General features: G+C 35.3%; 1 protein-coding gene across 2 annotated transcripts in view; it reads left to right on the top strand.

Moving 5' to 3' along the window:
* The window catches only part of EXOC5 (exocyst complex component 5), a 75,818-nt gene extending 58,774 nt beyond the window's left edge, over positions 1–17,044 (top strand). For both annotated transcript variants that reach the window (XM_037007161.2, XM_037007166.2), the window contains exons 15-18: positions 5,939–6,025; positions 8,536–8,644; positions 8,801–9,016; positions 9,661–17,044. In XM_037007161.2, the coding sequence (XP_036863056.1) occupies positions 5,939–6,025; positions 8,536–8,644; positions 8,801–9,016; positions 9,661–9,849 (601 nt within the window). In that variant the 3' untranslated portion in view covers positions 9,850–17,044. The remainder of the gene's footprint in view (positions 1–5,938; positions 6,026–8,535; positions 8,645–8,800; positions 9,017–9,660) is intronic.
* Positions 17,045–24,644: the final 7,600 nt, after the last annotated feature.

Raw genomic sequence — 24,644 nt, forward strand, 5'->3', positions numbered from 1 at the left:
ATCCTTGCCAGCATTTGTTGCTTGTCTTTTGGATGTTGGCCATCGTAACTAATATGAGGTGATATCTCATTGTGGTTTTAATTTGCATTTCTCTGATGATTAGGGATGTGCAGCATCTTTTCATGTGCCTGTTGGCCATCTGAATTTCTTCTTTGGAGAAGTGTCTGTTCAGATCTTCCGCCCATTTTTTTAATTGGGTTATTTGCTTTTTGGGTATTGAGGCACGTGAGCTCTTTATATATTTTGGATGTTAACCCCTTATCAGATATGTCATTTATGAATATATTTTCCCATACTGTAGGATGCCTTTTTGTTCTACTGATGGTGTCATTTGCTGTACAGAAGCTTTTTAGTTTGATGTAGTCCCAGTTGTTCATTTTTGCTTTTGTTTCCCTTGCCCAAGGAGATATGTTCATGAATAAGTTGCTCATGTTTATATTCAAGAGAGTTTTTCTCATGTTTTCTGCTATGAGTTTTATGGTTCATGACTTACATTCAGGTCTTTGATCCATTTCAAGTTTACTTTTGTGTATGAATTTAGACAGTGACCAATCCTGTTTCATTCTCTTACATAAAGCTGTTAAGTTTTGCCAACACCAGCTGTTGAAGAGGCTGTCATTTCCCCATTGTATGTCCATGGCTCCTTTATCATATATTAATTGGCCATATATGTGTGTGTTTATATCTAGGCTCTCTATTCCATTGATCTATGGCTCTGTTCTTGTGCCAGTACCAAATTGTCTTGATTACTGTGGCTTTGTAGTAGAGCTTGAAGTTGGGGACCATAATCCCCCCCACTGTATTCTTCCTTCTGAGGATTGTTTAAGCTATTGGGGGTCTTTTGTGGTTCCATATGAATTTTAGATATTTGTTCTAGTTCATTGAAGAATGCCCTTGGTATTTTGATAGGGATGGCAGTGAATCTGTACTTGGCTTTGGGCAAAGATGGCTCTTTTGACAATATTCATTCTTCCTGCCCATGAGGATGGGATATATTTCCATTTATTGGTGTCTTCTTTGATTTATTTTGAGTGTTTTGTAGTTTTCAGGGCATAGTAGGTCTTTCACTTCCTTGGTTAGGTTTATTCCTAGGTATTTTATTCTTTTTGATGCAATTGTGAATGGAATTGTTTTCCTGATTTCTCTTTCTGCTAGTTCATCATTAGTATATAGGAATGCAACAGATTTCTATGTATTAATTTTGTATCCTGCAACTTTGCTGAATTCAGATATTAGTTCTAGTAGTTTTGGAGTGGATTCTTTAGTGTTTTTTATGTACAATATCATGTCATTTGCAAACAGTGACAGTTTAACTTGTTTCTTGCCCATCTGGATGCCTTTTATTTCTTTGTGTTCTCTGATTGCTGTAGCTAGGACATCCAGTATTATGTTGAATAAAAGTGGTGAGAGTGGGCATCCTTGTCTTGATTCCAATCTTAGAGGAAAAACTTTCAGCTTTTCACTGTTTGGTATGATAATTGGCTGTGGGTTTATTGTATATGGACTTTATTACATTGAGGTGCTTGCCCTGTGTACCCATTTATTTTGTTGAGAGATGTTATCATAAATGGTTGTTGAATTTTGTCAAATGCTTTTGTCAAGTGGAGATGATCATGTGATTTTTGTCCTTTTTGTTGATGTAGTGGATGATGTTGATGGATTTTTCGAATACTGTACCGTCTTTGCATCCCTGGAATGAATCCCACTTGATCATGATGTATGATCCTTTGGATGTATTTTTGAATTTGATTTGCTAATATTTTGCTGAGTATTTTTGCATCTGTGTTCATCAGGGATATTGGTCTGTAATTTTCTTTTTTTGTGGTTTCTTTGCCTGGTTTTTGTATTAGAGTGATGCTGGCTTCATAGAATGAGTTTGGAAGTATTCCCTCCTCTTCTACTTTTTGGAAAACTTTAAAGAAGATGTGTATTAGGTCCTCTCTAAATGTCTGATAAAATTTAGCAGTGAAGCTGTGTGTTCTGGGCATTGTGTTCTGGGGTAGCTTTTTGATTACTGATTCAATTTCGTTGCTGGTAATTGGTCTGCTCAGATTTTCTGTTTCTTCCTGGGTCAGTCTTGGAAGGTTGTATTTTTCTAGGAAGTTTTCCATTTCTTCTAGATTATCTAATTTGCTAGCATATGATTTTTCATAGTTTTCTGTAATGATTCTTTATATTTCAGTGGTGTGCATGGTGATTTTTTTCTTACTCATTTTTTATTCTGTTTATATGTGTAGACTCCCTTTTTCTCTTAATAAGGCTGGCTATGGATTTATCTATTTTGTTTATTTTCTCAAAGAACCAGCTCTGGGTTGCAATGATTTTTTCTATTGTTTTATTCTTCTCAATTTTATTTATTCTCTGATCTTTATTATGTCCCTCCTTCTGCTGACTTTGAGCCTCATTTATTCTTCTTTTTCCAGTTTCAATAATTGTAACTTTAGACTGTTCATTTGGGATGGTTCTTCCTTCTTTAAATAGGCCTGGATTGCTATATACTTTCCTCTTAGAACTGCCTTTGCTGCATCCCACAGAAGTTGGGGCATTGTGCTGTTGTTGTCATTTGTTTCCGTATATTGCTTGATCTCTGTTTTAATTTGGTCATTGATCCATTGATTACTTAGGAGCACGTTGTTAAGCCTCCATGTGTTTGTGGGCCTTTTTGTTTTCTTTGTACAATTTATTTCTAGTTTTATACCTTTGTGATCTGAGAAGTTGGTTGATAAAATTTAGATCTTTTTGAATTAATAGGGTCTTTTTGTGGCCGAGTATGTGATCTGCTCTGGAAAATATTCCATGTGCACTTGAGAAAAATGTATATCCTGTTTCTTTTGGGTGGAGTGTTCTGTAAAAGTCTGTTAGGTCCATCTGTTCTAATGTTTTGTTCAGTGCCTCTGTGTCCGTCCTTATTTTCTGTCTGGTTGATCTGTCCGTTGGAGTGAGTGGTGTGTTGAAATCTCCTAAAATGAATGCATTGCATTCTTTTTCCCTCTTTAATTCTGTTAGTATTTGTTCCACATTTTTAGGTGTTTCTATATTAGGTGCATAGATATTTATAATGGTTATATCCTCTTGTTGGACTGACCCTTTTATCATTATGTAATGCCTTCTTTGTCTCTTGTTATTTTGTTTTGAAATCTATTTTGACTGATAGAAGTATTGCTACTTCTGCTTTTTTCTCCCTATTAATTGCGTGAAATATCTTTTTCCATCCCTTCACTTTTAGTCTATGTATGTCTTTGGGTTGATGTGAGTCTCTTATAGGCAGCATATAGATGTATCTTGCTTTTTTATCCATTCTGTAACTCTGTGTCTTTTTATTGGTGTATTCAGACCATCTACATTTCAGGTGATTATCGATAGATATGTACTTATTGCCATTGCAGGCTTTGGATTTGTGGTTACCAAAGTTTCAAGTGCAGCTTCTTTACTATCTAACAGTCTAATTTAACTGGCTTATTATGCTATTATAAACACAATCTGAAGATTTTTTTCCTTCTTTTTCTTCCTCCTCCACTCTTTATATGTTAGGTGTCATATTCTGTACCCTTTGTGTATCCCTTGACACACTTTGTGGTTAGCTGATTTAATTTTGCATTTGTTTAGTAATTAATTGGTCTACTTCCTTTACTGTAGTTTTATTTTCTTTGGTGGCAGCTATTTAGCCTTAGGCACACTTCCATCTAGAGCAATCCCTGTAAAATACACTGTAGAGATGGGTTGTGGGAGGTAAATTCCCTCAACTTTTGCTCATCTGGGAATTGTTTAATCACTCCTTCAAATTTAAATAATGTTCTTGCTGGTGAAATATTCTTGGATCAGGACCCTTCTGTTTCATTGTGTTGAATATATCATGCCACTCCCTTCTGGCCTGTAAGGTTTCTGCTGAGAAGTCTGATGATAGCCTGATGGGTTTTCCTTTGTAGATGATCTTTTTGCTCTCTCTGGCTGCTTTTAATAATCTGTCTTTGTCGTTGATATTTGCCATTTTAATTATTATATGTCTTGGTGTTGTCTTCCTTGGGTCCCTAGTAGTGGGACATCTGTGCACTTTCACGGCCTGAGAAACTATTTCCTTCCCCAGATTGGGGAAGTTTTCATCAATTATTTCTTCAAAGACACTTTCTATCTCTTTTTCTCTCTCTTTTTCTTCTGATGCCCCTGTAATGTGAATATTGTACCGTTTTAATTGGTTACACAGTTCTCTTAATATTGTTTCATTCCTAGAGATCCTTTTTTCTCTCTGTGCCTCAGCTTCTTTGTATTCCTGTTGTCTAATTTCTATTCCATTTGCCATCTTGTCTACCTTTTCTAATCTGCTTTTAAATCCCTCCATTGTATGTTTCATTTCAGCTACTGTATTTTTCAAGGTGTCTGTCTCCCTCCTGAATTTGTCCCTTAGCTCTTGATATTTTTCTGTAGCTCTATTATCATGTTTATGACTTTTATTTTGAATTATTTTTCAGGAAGATTGGTAAGTTCAGTTTCACTGAGTCTTCTTTCTGGTGTTCGAGGGATTTTGGATTGACAAGGTTCTTCTGCCTTTTCATAATCCTATTGGCTAATAAGAAATATTAGGTTTGTGTAGTTGGTGCCCTCTAATACCCAAAACCTCTGCTCTTCAGAGCTGTCTAGCACCTGGAGTGATGGTAGTAGTTGCAGTTGAGTGGTTCCGGTTCCTACCCTAAAAAGTGTGCTCTTTTCTGCTTCCCAGCTGCAGAGCCATCCTCTGCTGCTGGGACCAGTGGGCTGCACACAGGAAGCAGCCTCTATGTTAATCCCCTAAGCTGCTATAGGCGGGGCTGCCCTCCTGCTAGCCTGGAGCGATGGCAGGGGTCACAGGCGAGCAGCACCTCTGTTTGCTGGGAGGAGAGAACCCTTTCCTGCTTCCCGGCTGCAGTGCTTGCCTCTGCTGTCAGGGCCAGTGAGCCGTGTGTGCAAGGAGCAGCCTCTGTGTTAAGCTGCTATAGTTGTTGTAGGTGGGACTGCCCTCCGGCTGGCTTGGCATGATGGCAGGGACTGCAGGTTTGCATGCAGCTGTTGGAGGGGAGGAAGGAGCGGCAGGCTGCTTATTGCAGTGGGAGGCCTTGGGGCTGCATTGTCAGCCAGGGGGATGAAGCTCCTGAAGCTCCTGAATTTGACAACCTGCTGGGCTGAGTGTGCCGGGTCGATTTTGTCCACCTGTTCCTTCTCCTGAGCAGCAAGCTCTGTGTTATTCCTTGCCCCTTTAGCATCCCTCTTACTGTTGGGAAGTCTTTCAAAGTGCCCACCTTTCTTTTGCCCCAGATCAACCAGTTGTGGGAACCTTTTCTTCACAAACAGCTGGAATCTGTCTCTGACTTTACTTTTCAATCCCTGTGATCTCCAAAGCACCATGCAATGTGGGCTTGTGCTCCTGGAGTAGATTTCTAGGGCTGGGTATTTAGCAGTCCTGGGGTTTTACTCCCTCCCTGCTCTGTTTCTCTTCCTCCTGCTGGTGAGCTGGGGTGGGGGGAGTGCTTGCGTCCCACTAGGTCACAGCTTTGTTACTTTACCCTTTTCCGTGATGTAGATTTTCTGTTCTCTTTTCCCAAATGTAGAGTAGCTGGTGCAATCTTACTTCTGTTCACTATTTTAGGAATAGTTGTATTTGCTGTATTTTCATATTATATATGGTTTTGAGAGGAGATTTCTGCTTCACTTCTGCTGCCGCCATCTTTTTTCTGTCAGCCTACTTCTTTCTCTTTTAACTGGTTAATTTTTCCTACTATAGATATTGTAATAAATTAGGTATAGTGAATAGTAAATAATCTACTAATGTAGTAATTCAGTTCCTGGATTTGTGAGCTAAATAAAATTACATGTGTGTTTATAAATGTATATAGCAGTATACATATAATATGAAAACTTAAAATTGCAGGTACTAATGTGATTTTTTTCCTCTTTAAATACACAATAGCTCTTCTCCTAAGTTATCTGAATGCCTTCAGAAGAAAAAAGAAATAATTGAACAAATGGAGATGAAATTGGATACTGGCATTGATAGGCAAGTTGTTAGCTTTACTGTTTCTCTCAATTTTTTAAATTGTAAAAATACCATTAGAGCAGCATGAAAATGGTTTTCAGAGAAAAAAGAGGTCTGTCTTACTTCCAGCATCCCACTATAACATTTGACTATATTTTTCCATCTTGCTTTCATCCTTACTAAAATGTCATTTTATTGGATTCCCAAGTTTATTATTTCTAGAAATCAGTATATTTGGATTTACTTTTAAACCAGATTCTATTGAAAATCTTTTTTATTAAACTACCCCCTCAACTCCTTAAAAATGGTATATGAGTGACATAGAGGATTTTATTTTCATTTAGGATATCTGAAATGCTTTAAATAAATATATTAATTTTCTAAACGTAACTTTCATTAAACGTGAATGCAAAGTCTACATTAAAAAAAATTTTGTAGTACTTATTATAGTTAATTACCTGTTCACATGGTAAAGTGTACTGGGTTGCTATCTTCTTTAGATATGATGATAGGCATATATTTATTTATAATAGTTACCATTTGTCAAGCATTTTCTGTGTGCCACACACATTGCAAGGACCTTTACCTATGTTATTTCATTTATAAGGTAGGACATGTTATTTCCATTTTACAGATGAGGAAATGGAGGCTTAAATTAAGAAATTTGCTCAAGGTCACACAGTTAATGGTAGTAGAACTGGGATTCAAATTCTAAAGCTCATACTTCTAGATTTGGGCATATCTTTTTTTATTTACTGTAATTCTGTTCCATTCTCTTCAAGAAAGCATGTTTTAATGAAAGTTACAGTGCTGTTATAAAGATTACTAGGAATCCACTCTAATTTACAAAAAAGTGAATTTTACTTTATTAGTAGTAACAAACTTGTAACTTACCTCCCAGTGATCTTCTAAGATTAAGCTCTACCATAGAATATGTGAAATAAGGGAAAGAAAAATAAAATTAAAGAATAAAACTGGAAAAAATAAGGATGTTATAGAATTAATTACTGAGACCAGTTTACTGAAGAATTACATGCTTGGAAAACCCTAAAAGCTGGTCTTTCCTTTTGTTAGAACCACATACACAGAACTTCATTTGATATAATATGTGTATGTACATTATATGTTACTATCATCATTTCAAGAAGTGTGTATTTTCCTAACCTAAATCTCTGATACTAACTTACGTTGTTCTTCTTGCTTTGCCTCAGAATACCTGAAAATCTTATTAGGGAAGTGGGGAGGTTGGATATGTAAAGCCTTCAAAGGTATAGGAAATAGATATTTCCTAATTGTCTTCTTAATATATATTTGATAATTTCTTTTCATCTGTTCATGTAACCCTTAGTCTCAAAGTCTTTCTATTAGATGACTAGTTGAAAGCATAATGATCTGTTGTGGTTTCTTGAATGTGAACTTCTAATTGTCTTTTACCTGTGTACCATGGGGCCAAGAAGTGAGCTTAGCATTCACGCATCCCTGCTGATATCTTCAGGCCAGTATTCATCTACTATCAGACCTGAACCCTTTTGCCTTTGAAGCTTAGCTCATCTTCCCTTTCTTATTTCTATTGTCTCTCAGTCATTTATGTTAGTCCCCTACATTTATTGAGGATTTGGGCATCTGTCTCACAATTTTTCCTTTTAACCTTTTGTATGTGACCCATTCATTCCTTTCTTGATCATCTTCACTTTAGCTACCCACTCCCATATCTTACTAGACCTTGTTAACATTGGTAATAAAAAGTTCAACCTGAATATCCCACTCATTGCCCATAACCTTCTTTTTGTCCAAACCCATATACTTATTTCCAGACCTCAACAGGAATTCTAGTCCTTCAAGTCTTATCTTTTGCCAATCTAATTACCTTTTCCTAGCTTTACTTTATTCGTTATTGTACTTAGATTGTTTAGTCCATTTCTTGAATTACTCTTTTGTAATTACCCTAAAATTCAATTCCTTTAACCATAACTGTTTCAAAGGTCCTAAACTCTAGCTAGGTAGTCTCTTTTTTCCTCCTATAACTGTGTGGCTGATTGCTGTTGGAGAATATCACGTAACTTAAACATTATTGGTGCTTTTAAAAACACATGCTCTCATTTTTCAGCTTACCATTTGTCTTAGCCTTCTACTTTTATTTAGGCTGTGAAACTCATATTCTTCTCACCTGTTCTTCCAAACTTTGGCCATTCTTCTTAAGCCCTCTATCTTCCCCCCTTCCTAACTATTCTCTGTACACAGCTGTTAAAGAAAGAAATTAGTGACAGGCATCTAAGATCTTTAAGATTTCCCTAAAGTGTTGGGCAAATGAATCTTTGCCCAGTGGTTTGAGCAGGAAGCTGATAAAACTAAGAGCTCTTTGATATCAAGATCAAGAATTTACTTTTTCTAAAATCTAAGGTCTACCAATAATAAAACAGTTTAGGGTGATCATTAAATTAAATAATTTTAACTTGATTTAGTATGAATACTATAATTAAAAGTAAATGTAAAGTAAGTGAATTAAACATATGGTGTTCTCAATTTCCTAGGACATTGAATTGTATGATTGGACAGATGAAGCATATCTTGGCTGCAGAACAAAAGAAAACAGATTTTAAGCCAGAAGATGAGAACAATGTTTTGATTCAGTATACAAATGTGAGTAAAATGTTAACGCTTTCATTGGTGTATCTTTCTATGTTCTTAAGTTTTTTCTTTTATGCGTAGAGATTAATGAGGAACTGTATGTATTTTCTCCTTAGCTAAGCTGGTTAAATAAACATTTCTATATAATAAGTAGAAAAAATTTTACAGGCCTGTGTTAAAGTCTGTGCTTATGTAAGAAAGCAAGTGGAGAAGATTAAAAACTCCATGGATGGGAAGAATGTGGATACAGTTTTAATGGAACTTGGAGTACGTTTTCATCGACTTATTTATGAGCATCTTCAACAATATTCCTACAGTTGTATGGGAGGCATGTTAGCAATTTGTGATGTAGCTGAATATAGGAAATGTGCCAAAGACTTCAAGGTATGTATTCATAAATATCAAACTTGTAAATAGGCTCAAGAGTGTAAGTCAGGCTATTAAAAATCTGTACTGACATAAAATCATTAGTGAAAAGTTTATAACTTTTGTAGATAATTGTAGATAGATAGATCTAACGTTTTCTAACTGAAAATTACTGTTCCAATTAATGTTTTCAATATTAACACACTTTTGCTTCATGCTTTATTTTAGACAAGGCAATATTTCAGCCCCACAGTCCAGTGACCTCGTTGACTTACATAACTAAATGCTATGTATGTCACACATCAGGAAAATACATTCTTTCTTCATGTACATCCCTCTGAAATCAGTTTTCCATAGGGTTTAAATTATTTTAAGAGAAGTACTAAATTAATGATACCTAGGTCTAGTCTATTGAGGTGTAAATGATTGTACTATTTTTAAAATTTGGCATAATATGAATCTCTTCAAAAATATAGCAAACTTAGGTAATGTCTGAAATATTTGGGTTTTAACATTTCAGGTGCTTTTAATTGAATTGAATTTTCTGACATTAGTATGTCCTGACTAACAGTATATACAAGTGAGAAGAATTTACAGACTAATTGTAAAACTAGAAAGTATTTTGTTTCAATGATTTTTTCCCTTCTCTTATCTCAATTCAGATTCCACTGGTATTACAGCTTTTTGATACTCTGCATGCACTTTGCAATCTTCTGGTAGTTGCCCCAGATAATTTAAAACAAGTCTGCTCAGGAGAACAACTTGCTAATCTGGACAAGAATATTCTTCACTCCTTCGTACAACTTCGTGCTGACTATAGATCTGCCCGACTTGCTCGACATTTCAGCTGAGGTTGAATATAAGGGAAATGTGTTGTACTTCAGCAGGCTTTGGTTGTTAGAAAGCACAGGAGATTTCTTACGACACAGCTAACATTTTGCGGAAAAATGACTGTGGAGAAACAGTGGCTGTACTTACCCTTGAGATTTTTTTTTAATTTGGACACTCCTAGCCAGCCATATTTTGCTTTTTCTCCTTAGGTGAATTTTAATTCCATTCTTGAACTTATAAATTTCAAATTCCATGAAACTAAGTCACTGTTTTCATCCTGGAAAATGTTGGTGTCAGAAGGCAAATGAGATGTTAACCAGTGTTGTGGTACATGTTCTTTAACATACTCCATTGGGAAAGTTCCCCATCCTGTTTTGTATTAATGGCAAAATACAGCAAAACTGCATATATTATTTATTCATTTTTAACAACTTTTTCAGCACTGGTATTTATAATCAAGTTATTTTAGGTTTTCCTAGAGAAAGTTAACAATTGAGCATAATTTCTGTAGTTGGTTGATTGGATTTTTTTCTGAGATACAACAATAATACTATTCCAAGGAAAATGTTATAATCTAAATGTATCATGTAGCTTTTAGGAGTGGATCAGAATACTCTGCTTTCTGGGTAAAAAAAAAACCTTAAAGTTTACTATTTCTTATTTGGTAAACATTTTAAGCCAGTGCTAGTGAGAGGTTAATGGGACCTACCTTATTTTATATTTCGCTTAAGGTAGAGGACCTTAACTAAAACACCATATTTATTCATTATTTTAATATTGTAAGGGAAATAAAAAAGTGCGGTATAGTCTAAATGGTGCATATGAGGATATGTTTCACAACAATGCAATCCTTTAAGATTTCTAACTTAAACTGGAATAAGATGGGATACCTAAATATGCAGGTAGTCTTCTATGTTAAGTGTAATTGGGAATTGATAGATAACATTATATATTCTAAGTCTGGAGATGAACTTTGCAAAGACTAGTTGCTTTTCAAATCTATAGTTTCTGTCATTGTCTTTTTCAAGGCATTTCTGAAGCAGTTCCTTCTTAATGTAGTTAATTGAATTGGCTTAATATGGTGGCATAATAAATCACTTACAAAATTTTAAACATCAAGTGGAAATTTAGAAAGGCCGTTTACTCTATAAACTTTATACACTTGCTCTACGAGAATGCATTCATAACTATATAGTATTTCAGCTTCCATTGTGCTGTTTATAGTCTTTCAGGAACAGATAAACTAATGTTCAACTCATTCTTCGCACTTTTTCCCTCTAATATAGCCTTTTTGACCTAATTTTGGACAGTAACTTCTCCTTTGAGAATATGTTTCCAAATGGTTATCAACTTTACCAAAAGTTCCAGGTCCAGAGCTAGCTACTATTTCAGTTACTGTTGACTGAATTTTCCTTATTTTCTGTTTAGCCCAGTGTTATCAAGGTAAGCAAGAGAAATGAAGTATGCCAACTTTTGTCAAAGCATTCTAGGAAACTGCGGCAGCCTTAGAAGGCAGTCTAGTTTCTGTTCTTTAGCCAAGGGAGAGGCAGAACAGGTTTTGGATTCTAGAGAAAGGCATATGCTTGTACTGTTGCCACTTTACAAAGCTATGATGTGAATTCAAATTATACCTCTGTTACTTAAAGCCAACAATTCTAAAGCAGTAGTTTTACTGGCCAGTTGAACTCTTTGTACACAGTGTCAATTTGTTTAAAAAAAAAGAAAAAGAAAAAAAAAAGAAAAATCTCAAATAAAACATGAGAGAACATTTTAAGACTTTCAAATCAGAGAAGTGCTTCAAATCATTTTGTTTGGATTAGTTTTTTAAATGTAAAGCATATACCTGTTGCTTAGATATTTTGTTAATTATTATTTCTGTGCTTGAGTTCTGTACAGTATTTTCCATTTTGTCCATTGACAGTGCAGTGACAAAGAAAATTCACAAGTGAATACTTAATTTAGAAGTATTAACATTAATGCTCAATAAACAAATTCCCTACAGTTGTTTTATTTTTTAATTTCCATTTTTACATTTAAAGACATCCATCCTGAATTTTATAAATGACTTTTGTTTAAATTTTTAAGATGTTCCTTATTTTTCATAGCATAGGTCTTCTCACTTCCTTTTTTAACAGAAAAATACTTGACTGTATGACCAAGATTAGAAATTCAGCCTAAACAGATTGTCTTTCTCTAGAAAAAAATTTTTTGTTGTATAAAACAATATGCATTCTTTGTATTCCGATTTTTTAAGTATTTTCCATATTTATGGCTACTATAAAATTTTGTGCAAATTTGTGGCTCAAAAAAGATGAGCAATAAGTAAAATGTTTTCCATAAACACGTGGTAAAGTTTTAAGGTAGTGATAATGGAACTTTGTATATTAATAACTTCAGCCAACATTTGAATAGGGAGAATCTGCAGTTTTCCACAGTTACATATAAGCTAACATGCAATATTTAGGTAGTGTTTTGAAGTTGAAAATAAGCTCTAAACTACTACAAATTATTTTTCTAAAATTTGAGTATGTATATTTATATAAAGTGGTACAGAAAGTGAAACATAGAACACAAGTTTAAGAAGAAAGTCTACCTTCCCTAAGTTAAAATACTGAAAATGACAGCCACAGTAGATTAACAATCGAAGAATTACTAAATAATGGCTGAATGGATCTTTAGACAGTTGACAGACTATTCTAAGATAATTATTAACCTCATTTTGAGATCACCATGATTGCAAATCCCTACCATTTCCTTTATTTTAAAACGTGCTGCGAAGTAGATTAACTTATGAGATATTTTATACCTTTTTCTTCCCTCTTTCACTTTAAATATTTCACTATCTGAATATCAGTCTTGTGGCTCACAGTGAAATAATTTAATTATCAGCCAGTAGATTGATCCACAGTGGAGAATGTACTGCTTCCTTAAAATGTCTTTCTCACTTCTATGGTGGGGAATATTTACAGGTATCCAATTAAAAAGATTTTGGTTCATAAAATGCCACAAAATCCCTTAAGGTGGTCATGTTTATATGGCAATGTCTAAGGTATGCTTGAACTGTTAGGTGAGAATAAGCAAGATTCAGAGTGCATAATTTGTTACTGACTTAAATGTTCACATCTGGGAGAGAGTTTAACTTTTTTTTAATTCAGAAATATTCAGCATATTACTTATATATTGCTCATTGACTCAGAAGTGTGAGATGTTTTCTAGAAGCATACTGAATTCTCCTGATTTCTAATGGAGAATTTGACAATAAAAAGCTTTCTGTGCTTTCATCCAATTAGGTTAACTACATTCAGTACCTGTAGTACTTCTCTCTGCTTGAGAAACTCTGTCCTAAAATACATTGTGTACTTTGAAGGAAAAGACTAGTCCATATTGTTAAAATGAATAATTCTACATAAAGCAAAAACAGTGATTTTTAAATTTGGATGCATAATAAAGATAATTATACCTACATTTATTGACTTAAGTCCCATGCACTCTGTTAAGCCCTTTGCATACAATCTCATTAGATTCCAAAGCAGCCCTGGAAGTTGAGTACTAATATCTCTACTTGACAGATGAAAACCCAAGGCACAAAATGGCTAACTAGACCTGTTCAAGGTCTACAGGTAGTAAAAAGACTCAGATTGAAACCTAAGTCTTTCTCACTCATTCTTTGTGTTCAATATACTCTCCTTATGTAGCATTAATTAAATAGGTCCTTTCATTGATAGGCTCATTAGTTTTCTTAGTCTAATTTTCTTTTCATCCAATATGTGGTTCTTATTGTCATATTTAGATTATGAAGTTGATATACAGGGTCAGTATCTAATTTACTATTGGATTTTTTTTAATGTGTCCAATATATGGTCATACTTTTAAAATTTTGTTTTTAAAATTTTATAAATGGTCATGAAATTAAAATGAATCTTAAGTTTGTACCTAATAGAAATCTTTCCATCAAAATGTTCTCTTTAATGAGTATTATTTTACATAATCCTAATACTATTTCTGTTCAATAATTTTTATAATGGGAAGAGTTCAGGTATTTTGTATGGTATTTTGTAACATGGGAGTAAATGACAACTCTGTCTGGAAGATGTGAAGAAATCAATATTTCTGCCTTCAAAATCAGACTATTTTAATGTCATAAGTTTGCCAATTCTATTAATTACTTGGTACAGTGGTAGTTCTTAAATGGCTAATGTTGAAGTGAACATGTAGGGAAAAAATGTGCTCAGTGTATTGCAGTAGGCAGTCATTTTCATGTAATCAAAAATTGCATGTTTAATCTTTTAAAAATTGCCTTAAATCTTTTAACTTGTATTCCTACCACTGATCAGTCCTTTCCCTTTCCAGATTTAGGTGAGAAGCTACCCCTCAAGTGTATATAAGAGAAAAACCTGACATTAGAACTCTAATTGGTGATTTGAAGCAGCTAGGTTGATAACCCTGGGCTTAACAAGATTTATATTTTCACTCTAGGCCCTATATACTTTAACACTATTATTTGGGAGGTAACAGTAAACATCAGTTTTTGTGACTAATACCACTTTTTGAGAGAGAGACAGACAAGTAATTAACCATACTCATTCATTTTCTAAGTGGTTTAGAAGGCTGCAGTGTGCCTCACCATACAAAGCCAATTTAAATGTGAATATATCACTTCATACTCCAAATAGCAAACCTCAGAGGAAAGTCATTTATTCAGAAGGCATAGATTTGTGCTAGACAGTAGTGATGCATTACAAATATATAATCATTTGCACTAATATTTGAGCAAGTGGAATGGATTAGAACATGGTCAACATTATGCTGCTGATAACATGTGTTTTTCTATATTATATACTATGCAATGTGTATTAAAATTGTCAATAATCCATTTTAGCCAATATACTAATATTTATATTACTGTGTTGAAGAGACAGTGAACCACTTTCGATTTAAAAGTCTGAAACTGGAATTAAGTTGACTTTCAAAAATCATTTACATTAGTTTTTCATCACCGGCAGGTCAGTCAGTAAAACATAGAATTAACAGTCACTGGAGACTTAACAGAAGAAGTTTGGAGGGGCAGGGAACTGAAATGAGTTAAGTTTCATTTATGCTCAGATGAATGGCATCCTTTTGTTTTAGTCACTGGCAATCTTGAAAGAAAATGTCTTATCCCTTCCAGAGTATCTTCTTATTAATAAACTAAGTGTGAAGATTGGATAGAATGAACTCGAAGCAATCAATCTCCAATGGTAGACTTCCAAATTTTCTAGATTAAACTTTAAGAGGTAGGATGCCCTGTAATCCTAGTCAGGTGCCTTTGAATGAGGCCTTCCCTTTTTACTGGCTTATCATTTTTATCTTCATTCTGTGGACAAATTTGGTTCCTTTGAATTCTAGCATTTCGTTGTGACATTTCTATCAAACTAGCTTTTTACTATAGAGAATAGTATCCAAATAGAATCTGGACAGTGCTGATCTAAAGAAAACTGAAACTACCTCTAAGTATATTGTTTGCAAATGCTGTTTGCTGTTCAGAGTATTCACATGAAATTATGTGAAAATACTTTATAATATTAAGTGCCTCTGTATTAGGATTCTCTAGTAGAATGTATTTTCAGTTTTTGCCACAGAGGGGAGAAGTTATTTTTATCATAACACCTACATTTTTGTTTGATTTTAAAAAACAGAATTCAAATAACTTACCTCTTTTGAATATCTATGAACATATCACTATCCTAACTAATGGGGAGAAAAAGAGAAAGTGTGTGTGTGTGTGCATGTGTGTGTTTATATAAGATTCTGAAAGACGTGTGAAAAAAATTTCTGGGTCAATGACTAAATCGTTTTGAAGAACATGTATGTGCACAATGGACAAAGGAATTGGACAAAGTTATTGGAATTAAAATTATGTTTTTAGAGTTATAGATAATTGAACTCCTTTATCAAGTCTTTACAAATAGTAAGAATCTATTGGTTAGTTTTCTGCATTCTGCTGTTTAAAGAAAAAAATTTTAAACAATCTCAAACTTTACAGAAAGGTTGTAAATACCTTACAAATAAAACGTTCCCACTTTGAGACTTAAGTTGCTGTCATGATGCCCCATTGCCCTCTAATACTTTATCTTCAGAAAGAATGAATTCTGTATAACCATAATACAACCATCAAACTGAGGAAGCTAACTAATATCAATACATTATTCCCATCTAATCCTCAGACCCCATTCAAGTCTCACTAACTGTTTTTCTGTGGTCCAGTAAAAAACCATGTGTTGCCTTGGAACATTTCCTCAGTCTTTCCTTGACCTGTGCTATCCTCAGCACTCTTGTAAATTACAGGCCAGTTATTTTGTAAAACATTCTTACGTTTGGTTTTATCTGTTTAATCATAATTAGATGCCAGCTGTGCTTGTTTGGCAGGGATATTACAGAAGTGATTCTGTGTTCTCACTGCACCCGGTCAGGTAGTACACAGTTTCAGTTTGCCCCATTTCTGATGATGTTCTTTTTGGTCATTTGTTTAAGGTACTCCCCACTGTAAAGTTACTGTTTTTCCCTTTGTATTTTGTGGGGAGGCAGTTTGAAGCTATGTATATATGTTGCTCCTAATCGAAATTTAAATTTATCAGTATGGATTCAGGATTTTCTAGTCAGTGGATTATAATCTGTTATTTATTTTGCATCTCAGACTGTCCCACATTTAGCCCCCAGTGGGAGCACCTTCAAGTTGGCTGCTTTGCCATATTGCCATCATTTTTTAAGCACTTTCTTTGGAAAAACAGGTTTTTCCAACCTTATCTTATACTTGCCTTGCTCCAGCTCTGGAATTGGCCATTTCTCCTCCTTTTAGTGGAAATTGGTATTTAGGAGGCATGATTTGTGTGTGAGATGTGATTATTATGATTGGGATGTCACTGCCCCCCATTAGTTCTCAGTGGACGGTGCTAGGGGGCTTTATGTGTATTTACGCACATGTGTATATTTTAAATTTACACATACGTACACACACTCCCTCCCCTCTGTGACACTCTTCTCATCCCACTTGAGCTCCAACACCCAATACTGGGTTTCTCTCCTACCCCACTGAGAAGGGAAGCTTCCTTAACCCCTCAGTCACTGAAGCTTTGGCTTTAGGACAAAATCGGGGGAATGAAATGGTCATTAAGAAAACATGTAAAGATTTAAAAATTTGAAATAAAAATTACTCTTAATTTCATAAATAAAAAACAACTATATTTGGTGTGTTTTCTTTTACTGAAATGAGCAAATTAATTTGTAAAGCTGAATTGAGATGGGTAAAGTGTTAGTGCCAAAAACACAGAATATACATTTTGAAGCCATTAAATTTGAAGTGAATACCAGGTTTTTCTATAATGTATATCCTTGCTACTATGAGTAGTTTTTAGTTAATAATAGAGTACATCAGATAATCTGATTGTGTGAATGGAAACTGACCATTAAGAACTGAATACCAACAGGATATTTTTGCTTAAAAAAAGTCAAAAGAAAAATAATACAATTGTTTTGTAGGCCAAAAAATAAAAATACTTTTAAGTAAGATAGATTTTATATGAGAAAGGAGCCTGTATCTGGGCTGGATTTAGCACAAGTTAAATGTTGTGTGAAATAGGAGTCTATACAAATTACTCAACTCTCAGGTTTCCTTGTTAGGTCTCTATGATTACTGCTAGGGCTAAAATTCTACAATTCTAAATGCAAGAAAATGCATTCTTTTAAGAGCTTACAGTGATATCAGAAATAAATTAGCTCAAGAAGTCATATCTGAGCCCAACTGAGAAATCTTAGAGCCAAATCCTTTCCTAAGGCTACCATTATGCAATGACTATATACCATTGTGGTTAACAACTAAGGCTCTTGAGTCAAATGGCAGCTATGTATCTTATCTTTGTCATTTACTAATTATGTGACCTGTGCAAGTATTGTGAAGTGGGGAGAAAAGACATTTGTGATCATTTTTCATCCTCACCACTAATGTCAGCTTTTATAAGGGTGTTTACAATCCTGTGTTGGGACCACCTCATTCATTCATTCTTCATCTGACAAATATTGAAATTCTATTCTTTGTAGGCACAGCTTTGGAAGTTAGGGATTTTAAAATAAGCTTCTGCCCTTCTGAGTGTAGACTAGTGAGTTAATGTATGCAACCAATTATAGTAGTTTGTGCTACGTGCTGTAATAGCATGGAACCAAGTGTTATGAGTGGGGTGGGAGGTGGGGGGGGGGTTGCCGGTATTGTGGGCTGGGACTGGGTGGAGTAAGTAAATAAGTAAAGCTATTAAAGTTACCTTTTATTAAACACCTACTAAGTGTCAGGTACCTTGCTAAGTACATTTGTTATTATACTTAATCCTCACACTGGGAGGTGGGTATTGTTGTTATCCCCACTTTTACAAATGAGGGAACTGATGCAGAAGTTAGATAACTTGGCCAAGGTTATTTATATAGGCAAGGAGCATTTCAGGAAATGGGACAGGGGAAGGGACATCCCGATAGAAGTCACTGACACTTGCAAAGGTGTGGCACATGAGTCACTGGTACATTCGCTGAATGGGAAGACTCCTTTGAGTAGAACTCAGGATGTGTGGTCTTTCAAAAATAAAGCAACTAAATCTGGAATACTTGGGTTGGGGTTAGCATTTTGAGAATATTAAATATTATGCTAATTATTCAGACTATCGTAAAGATATCAGAGAACCAACCATTGATGTTCAAGTGGGTGAATGACATGAAACAGTTTAAAAAGATGACTGATAGGAATGTATGCAGTGGATGAGAGGAGAAGAGCAGAAGCTAGGCAATTGCGTCCATCTGGATGGTGAAGGCCTGTATTAGGGAAATAGCACAGGAATGAAGAAAAGGTGATCAGGATTTAGGAAACACTTGGAAGGTTGTACCAATAACATTTAATCTATTGTTGCCTATTGGATGTATAGCGCAAGAAGAGGAAGCAAAAGATAACTCCAGGATTCTTTGTTTACATATCTTTGTTTAAATATGTATATAATAAGTCAATAATGCTAATATTAACACATGCTAACATTATTAACATATGCATTAGCAAAAGAAATTTAGGGGGAATGTCAGTAAGTTCTGGAAGAACATCTATCCTTTTACCAAGAGAACTTGGTTAAGGTCATGTAAAGAAAAATTTTTTTTTAATCTGCATTTTGTTTTCAGAAATGCTAGAAATTGTGGCAGAAGAAAACCCACTCTTTATGGCTTTGAAACAGGAATGATTTTGAAATTTGAAAATTAATGTTATTTGACAAATTATAACTGTTGAGTTTTTGTTTTTTACTGAAAAAAGCTTTCTAGTATTATAATGTGTAAGTGTATAGATATAATGGGTGGATTCAAGTGAAATGACACCAGTTTCCCCATGAAGTCATCCTTTGGAAAGTTTTAGTTGAGAACTATATAGATGACTTCCTACAGTTGGACTGTGTACATGCTAGGAATGTTTTACACCTTGACTTCCAATTTTGAGCCAGAATTTTCCTCTTTAACTCTCAGAGTGCCAAATAACTGCTTCTGGAAAGATACTGCAGATCTGTAACAGTTCTCAGCCATTATATTTAAGTATAACCCCAAAGAATGTATGTTTATCTCAGTAAGTTTAACAAATGACACCTTGGAAACAGTGTGCAGGAAGTATAATTATAAATGGATATTCCACAAACTAACTTTATTTAATGAATTTCAGACAGGTTTTCTGGAAGTGTGTTTTTTTATATTCTGGAAATTTGACATAACTGGGTTGTCTGAAGTAGACTACTAGTTAACCAAAGGTTTAACAAAATGCTCTAGAGATAATTTGTATCTGAATTTGGTAGAAAAAAATCCCACACATTACAGTCCTTATGTTTCAAATACTTTCTATTCTGCTTTGGTAATTTAATTAACATTATAAAACTTGAATTATATTCATTATGATTAATTCTGTGATAAAAAGCATTTGTATCAAATATTTTTAGAAAGCACAAAAACTATGGGTACACATTTTAGTAAAATTCTGAAATTCTGGTTAGTAAATATTTTAAATTTAAAATGTATTTTCATCAGTAAAGAAATGTGTCTAAAATAGATTTTAATATTTTGATTTTCTACAAAGGTGATTATAGAAGTAATTGATAGTCACACATAACCAGAGAATATACATTCATTTCAAGTGCACATGGAAATTTACAAAATTGACTGTGACCTAGGTATAATGTCTCAACAATTTTCAAAAATTTGAAATTATTTAGAATATATTCTGTGACTACAGCAAAATTAAGCCAGAAATAGACTTTATAAATAACTCAGGAAACAAAAAATTTACAATAGAAATTAGAAATAATTGAACTGAATTATAAAAATACAACTTACCAAAATTTGTGGGATATGACTAAAGCAATGCATAGAGACAAATTTTAAATCTTAAATGAGGTTGGAGGAGAAAAGATGGTGGTGCGAGAAATGTGGTGGAAATCTCTTCCCCAAACCACATATATTTTGAAAATACAGCAAATACAATTATTCCTGAAAGAGTGACCGGAAGTAAGAGCACACCAGCCAGTCAACACCTGGGAGAAGTCAACATCTCATGGAAAAGGGTAAAGTAAAAAGCTGCAACTGGGTGGGTCCTGAGGACTCCCTCCACCCAGCTCATTGGCGGGAGGAAGAAAGTCAGAGCAGGGAGGGAGTGGAAGCACAGGACTGCTAAATACTGAGCTCTACAAATGTACCCCAGGAGCACAGACCCACATTGCATGGTGCTCTGGAGATTAGAGGGGCACAAAACCAAAGTCAGAGACTGAGACTGTGAACAGGTTCCCACAACCAGGTGCCCTGGAACAAAAGAAAAAGCAGGTGCTTTAAAAGACTTCTCAACAGTCAGAAGGCTGCTAAAGGGCCAAGGGTTTAGGAGAAGGAACAGATGGAGAAAAGTCATCCTGGCACACTCAGCCCAGCAGTTTGGGAACTTTCAGGAGCTTCACGCATCCTATACCCCTGGTTGACAATGCAGCCCTGAGGCCTCTAACTACAAGAAGCAGCCTGCTGCTCCTTTCTCCCTGCTGGCACCTGTGCGCAAACCCACTGTCCCCGCCTTTGCTGCAGAACAGCCAAAGGGCAGCCCCACCTACAGCAACTACACGGCTTAATGAAGAGGCTTCTCCTAGCACATGGCTAACCAGCCCAGATAGCAGAGACAGGCATGGCAACAGGGAAGCATGAAAGGGCTTTGCCCTCCCAGCAAACACCCGTGCTGCTTGCCAGTGACCCCTGCCATTGTCCTAGGCCATCCCGAGGGCCACCTTGCCCATGGAAGTTGAGGAGAGTAACCCTCACTTGCTGCATCTTGGTTAACTGGCCCAAACGGTGGATACAGGCACTGTGACCAGGAAGTGTGAAAGGGCTTTGTCCTCATGGCAGAATCCATGCCGCTTGCTTGCAACCATTGCCATTGCCTTAGGCCATTCTGAGGGCCACCCCACTCATGGCAGTTTAGGAGATTAACTCAGAGGCTGCTCCCTTCATGTGGTTAACCAGCACAGACAATGGAGACAGACACTGCAACCGCCAAGCAGGAAGGGACTTTGTTCTCCCCCAGCTAACACACAGGCCACTTGCATGTGACTACTCCCATTGCAACAGGACTATGAAAAGGGAGAAGAAACATTCAAACCGAAATCCCTCAAACACCAGAAAGAGGGCTCAGTGAAACAACTCACCAATCTTCCCAAAAAATAATTCAAAATAAAAGCATAAGCATGCTAATGGACCTACAGAAAAATATTCAAGAGCTAAGGTACAAATTCAGGAGGGAGATAACTGAAATGAAACAATGGAGGGATTAAAAAGCAGATTTGAGGAGGTAGATAGTAAATGGAATAGAAATTTGAGAACAGGAATACAGAAAACAGGCACAGAGAAAAAAGGATCTCTAGGAATGAAAGAATATTAAGAGAACTTTGTGATGAATCCAAATGGAACAATATTCACATTATAGGGGTACCTAAAGAAGAAGAGAGAGAAAATGGGATAGAAACTGCCTTTGAAGAACTAATTGCTGATAACTTCCCCAATCTGGGGAAGGAAATAATCTCTCAGACCATGGAACTCCACAGATCTCCCAACACAACAGACCCAAGGTGGACAACACCAAGACATATAATAATTAAAATGGTAAATATCAAGGACAAGGACAGATTTTTAAAAGCAGCCAAAGCAAAAAGATAATCTACAAAGGAAAACCCATCAGGCTATCATCAGACTTCTCATCAGAAACCTTACAGGCCAGAAGGGAGTGGCATGATATATTCAATCCAATGAAACAGAAGGGCCTCAAACCCAGAATACTCTACCCAGCAAGATTATCATTTAAATTTGAAGGAGGGATTAAACAATTCCCAGATAAAGAAAAGCTGAGGGAATTTACTTCATAAATAATTTCTACAGTGTATTTTACACTTCTCTAGATGGAAGTGTGCCTAAGGCTAAACAGCTGTCACCAGAGAAAATAAAACCACAGCAAAGAAAGTAGACCAAATAAATACTACCCAAATGCAAAATTAATCAGTGAACCACAGAGTCAGTCAAGGGATACACAAAGAGTATAGAATATGACACCTAACATACAAAGAGGGGAGGAAGAACAAAAAGAAGGAAGAGAAAAAAGAATATTCAGATTGTGTTAATAATAGCACAACAAGTAAGTTAAAGTAGACTGCTAGGTAGAAAAGAAGCTGCCCTTGAACCTTTGATAACCACAAATCCAAAGCTTGCAATGGCAATAAGTACATATCTATCAATAATCACCCTAAATGTAAATGGACTGAATGTAACAATAAAAAGACACAGAGTTACAGAACAGATAAAAAAGCAAGACTTGTTCATATGCTGTTTACAGGAGACTCACTTCAAACCCAAAGACTAAAAGTGAAGGGATGGAAAAAGATATTTCATGCAAACGATAGAAAAAGCAGGTGTTGCAGTACTTGTATCAGACAAAATAGACTTCAAAACAAAGAAAGTAACAAGAGATAAAGAAGGACATTACATAATGATTAAGGGGGAAGCCCAACAAGAGGATATAACCATTATAAATATATATGCACCAACACAGGAGCACCAGCATTTGTGAAACAAATACTAACAGAATTAAAGGGGGAAATAGAATGCAATACATTCATTTTAGAAGACTTCAACACACCATTCACTCCAAAGGACACATCAGCCAGACAGAAAATAAGGAGACAGAGGCACCGAACAACACAGTAGAACAGATGGACCTATCAGACATCTGTAGAACATCCAAAAGCAGCAGGATGCACATCCTTCTCAAATGCACATGGAACATTCTCCAGAATAGAGCACATACTAGGCCATAAAAAGATTGACATTGTATCAACCGACCTCTCAGATCACAAAGGTATGAAACTAGAAATAAATTGTACAAAGAAAATAAAAGGCCCACAAACACATGGAGGCTTAACAACATGCTCCTAAATAATCAACAGATCAATGACCAAATTAAAACAGAGATCAAGCAATATATGGAGACAAATGAAAAAAGACAGTTCAATGCCCCAACTTCTGTGGGATGCAGCAAAGGCAGTTCTAAGAGGAAAGTATATAGCAGTCCAGGCCAATTTAAAGAAGAAAGAACAATCCCAAATGAACAGTCGAAATTCATTTTCAATTACTTTTCCAATTACTGAAATTGGAAAAAGAAGAAAAAATGAGGCCCAAAGTCAGTAGAAGGAGGGACATAATAGAGATCAGAGAAGAAATAAATAAAATTGAGAAGAATAAAACTAGAAAAAATTAGTGAAACCAAGTGCTGGTTCATTGAGAAAATAAAAAAGATAAACCTCTAGCTAGACTTATTAAGAAAAAGGAGGATCTACACAAACAGAATCAGAAATGAGAAAGGAAAAATCACTACAGACCCCACCGAAATTCAAAGAATTATTAGAGTACTATGAAAAATTATATGCTAACAAACTGGATAACCTATAAGAAATAGACAACTTTCTAGAAAAATACAACCTTCCAAGACTGACCAAGGAAGAAACAGAAAATCTAAATGTACCAATTACCAGCAATGAAATTGAATTGTTAATCAAAAAACTACCCAAGAACAAAACTCCTGGACCAGATGGCTTCACTACTGAATTTTATCAGACATTTAGAGAAGACCTAGTACCCATTCATAAAGTTTTCCAAAAAATAGAAGAGGTGGGAATACTTCCAAGCTCATTCTATGAAGCCAGCATCACTCTAATACCAAAACCAAACAATGATACCACAAAAAAAGATTACAGACCAATATCCCTGATGAACATAGATGCAAAAATAACAAAATATTAGCAAACTCAATTCAAAAATACATTAAGAGGATCATATATCATGATCAAGTGAGATTCATCCCAGGGATGCAGGATAGTACAACATGCGAAAATCCATCAACATCATCAACTATATCAATAAAAAGAAGGACAGAAATCACATGATCATCTATATAGATGCTAAAAAAGCTTTTGACAAAATTCAACATCATTTATGATAAAATCTCTAAACAAATGGGTATACAGGGCAAGTACCTCAACATAATAAGAGGCCATATATGACAAACCCACAGCCAACATCATACGTTACAGTGAAAAGCTGAATGTTTTTCCTCTAAGATTGGGATCAATACAAGGATGCCCACTCTCACCACTTTTATTCAACATAATACTGGAAGTCCTAGCTACAGCAATCAGACAACACAAAGAAATAAAAGGCATCCAGATGGGCAAGGAACAAGTTAAACTGTCACTGA

Source organism: Manis javanica, chromosome 8 (assembly GCF_040802235.1).
Source record: "Manis javanica isolate MJ-LG chromosome 8, MJ_LKY, whole genome shotgun sequence".
NCBI lineage: Eukaryota > Metazoa > Chordata > Mammalia > Pholidota > Manidae > Manis > Manis javanica.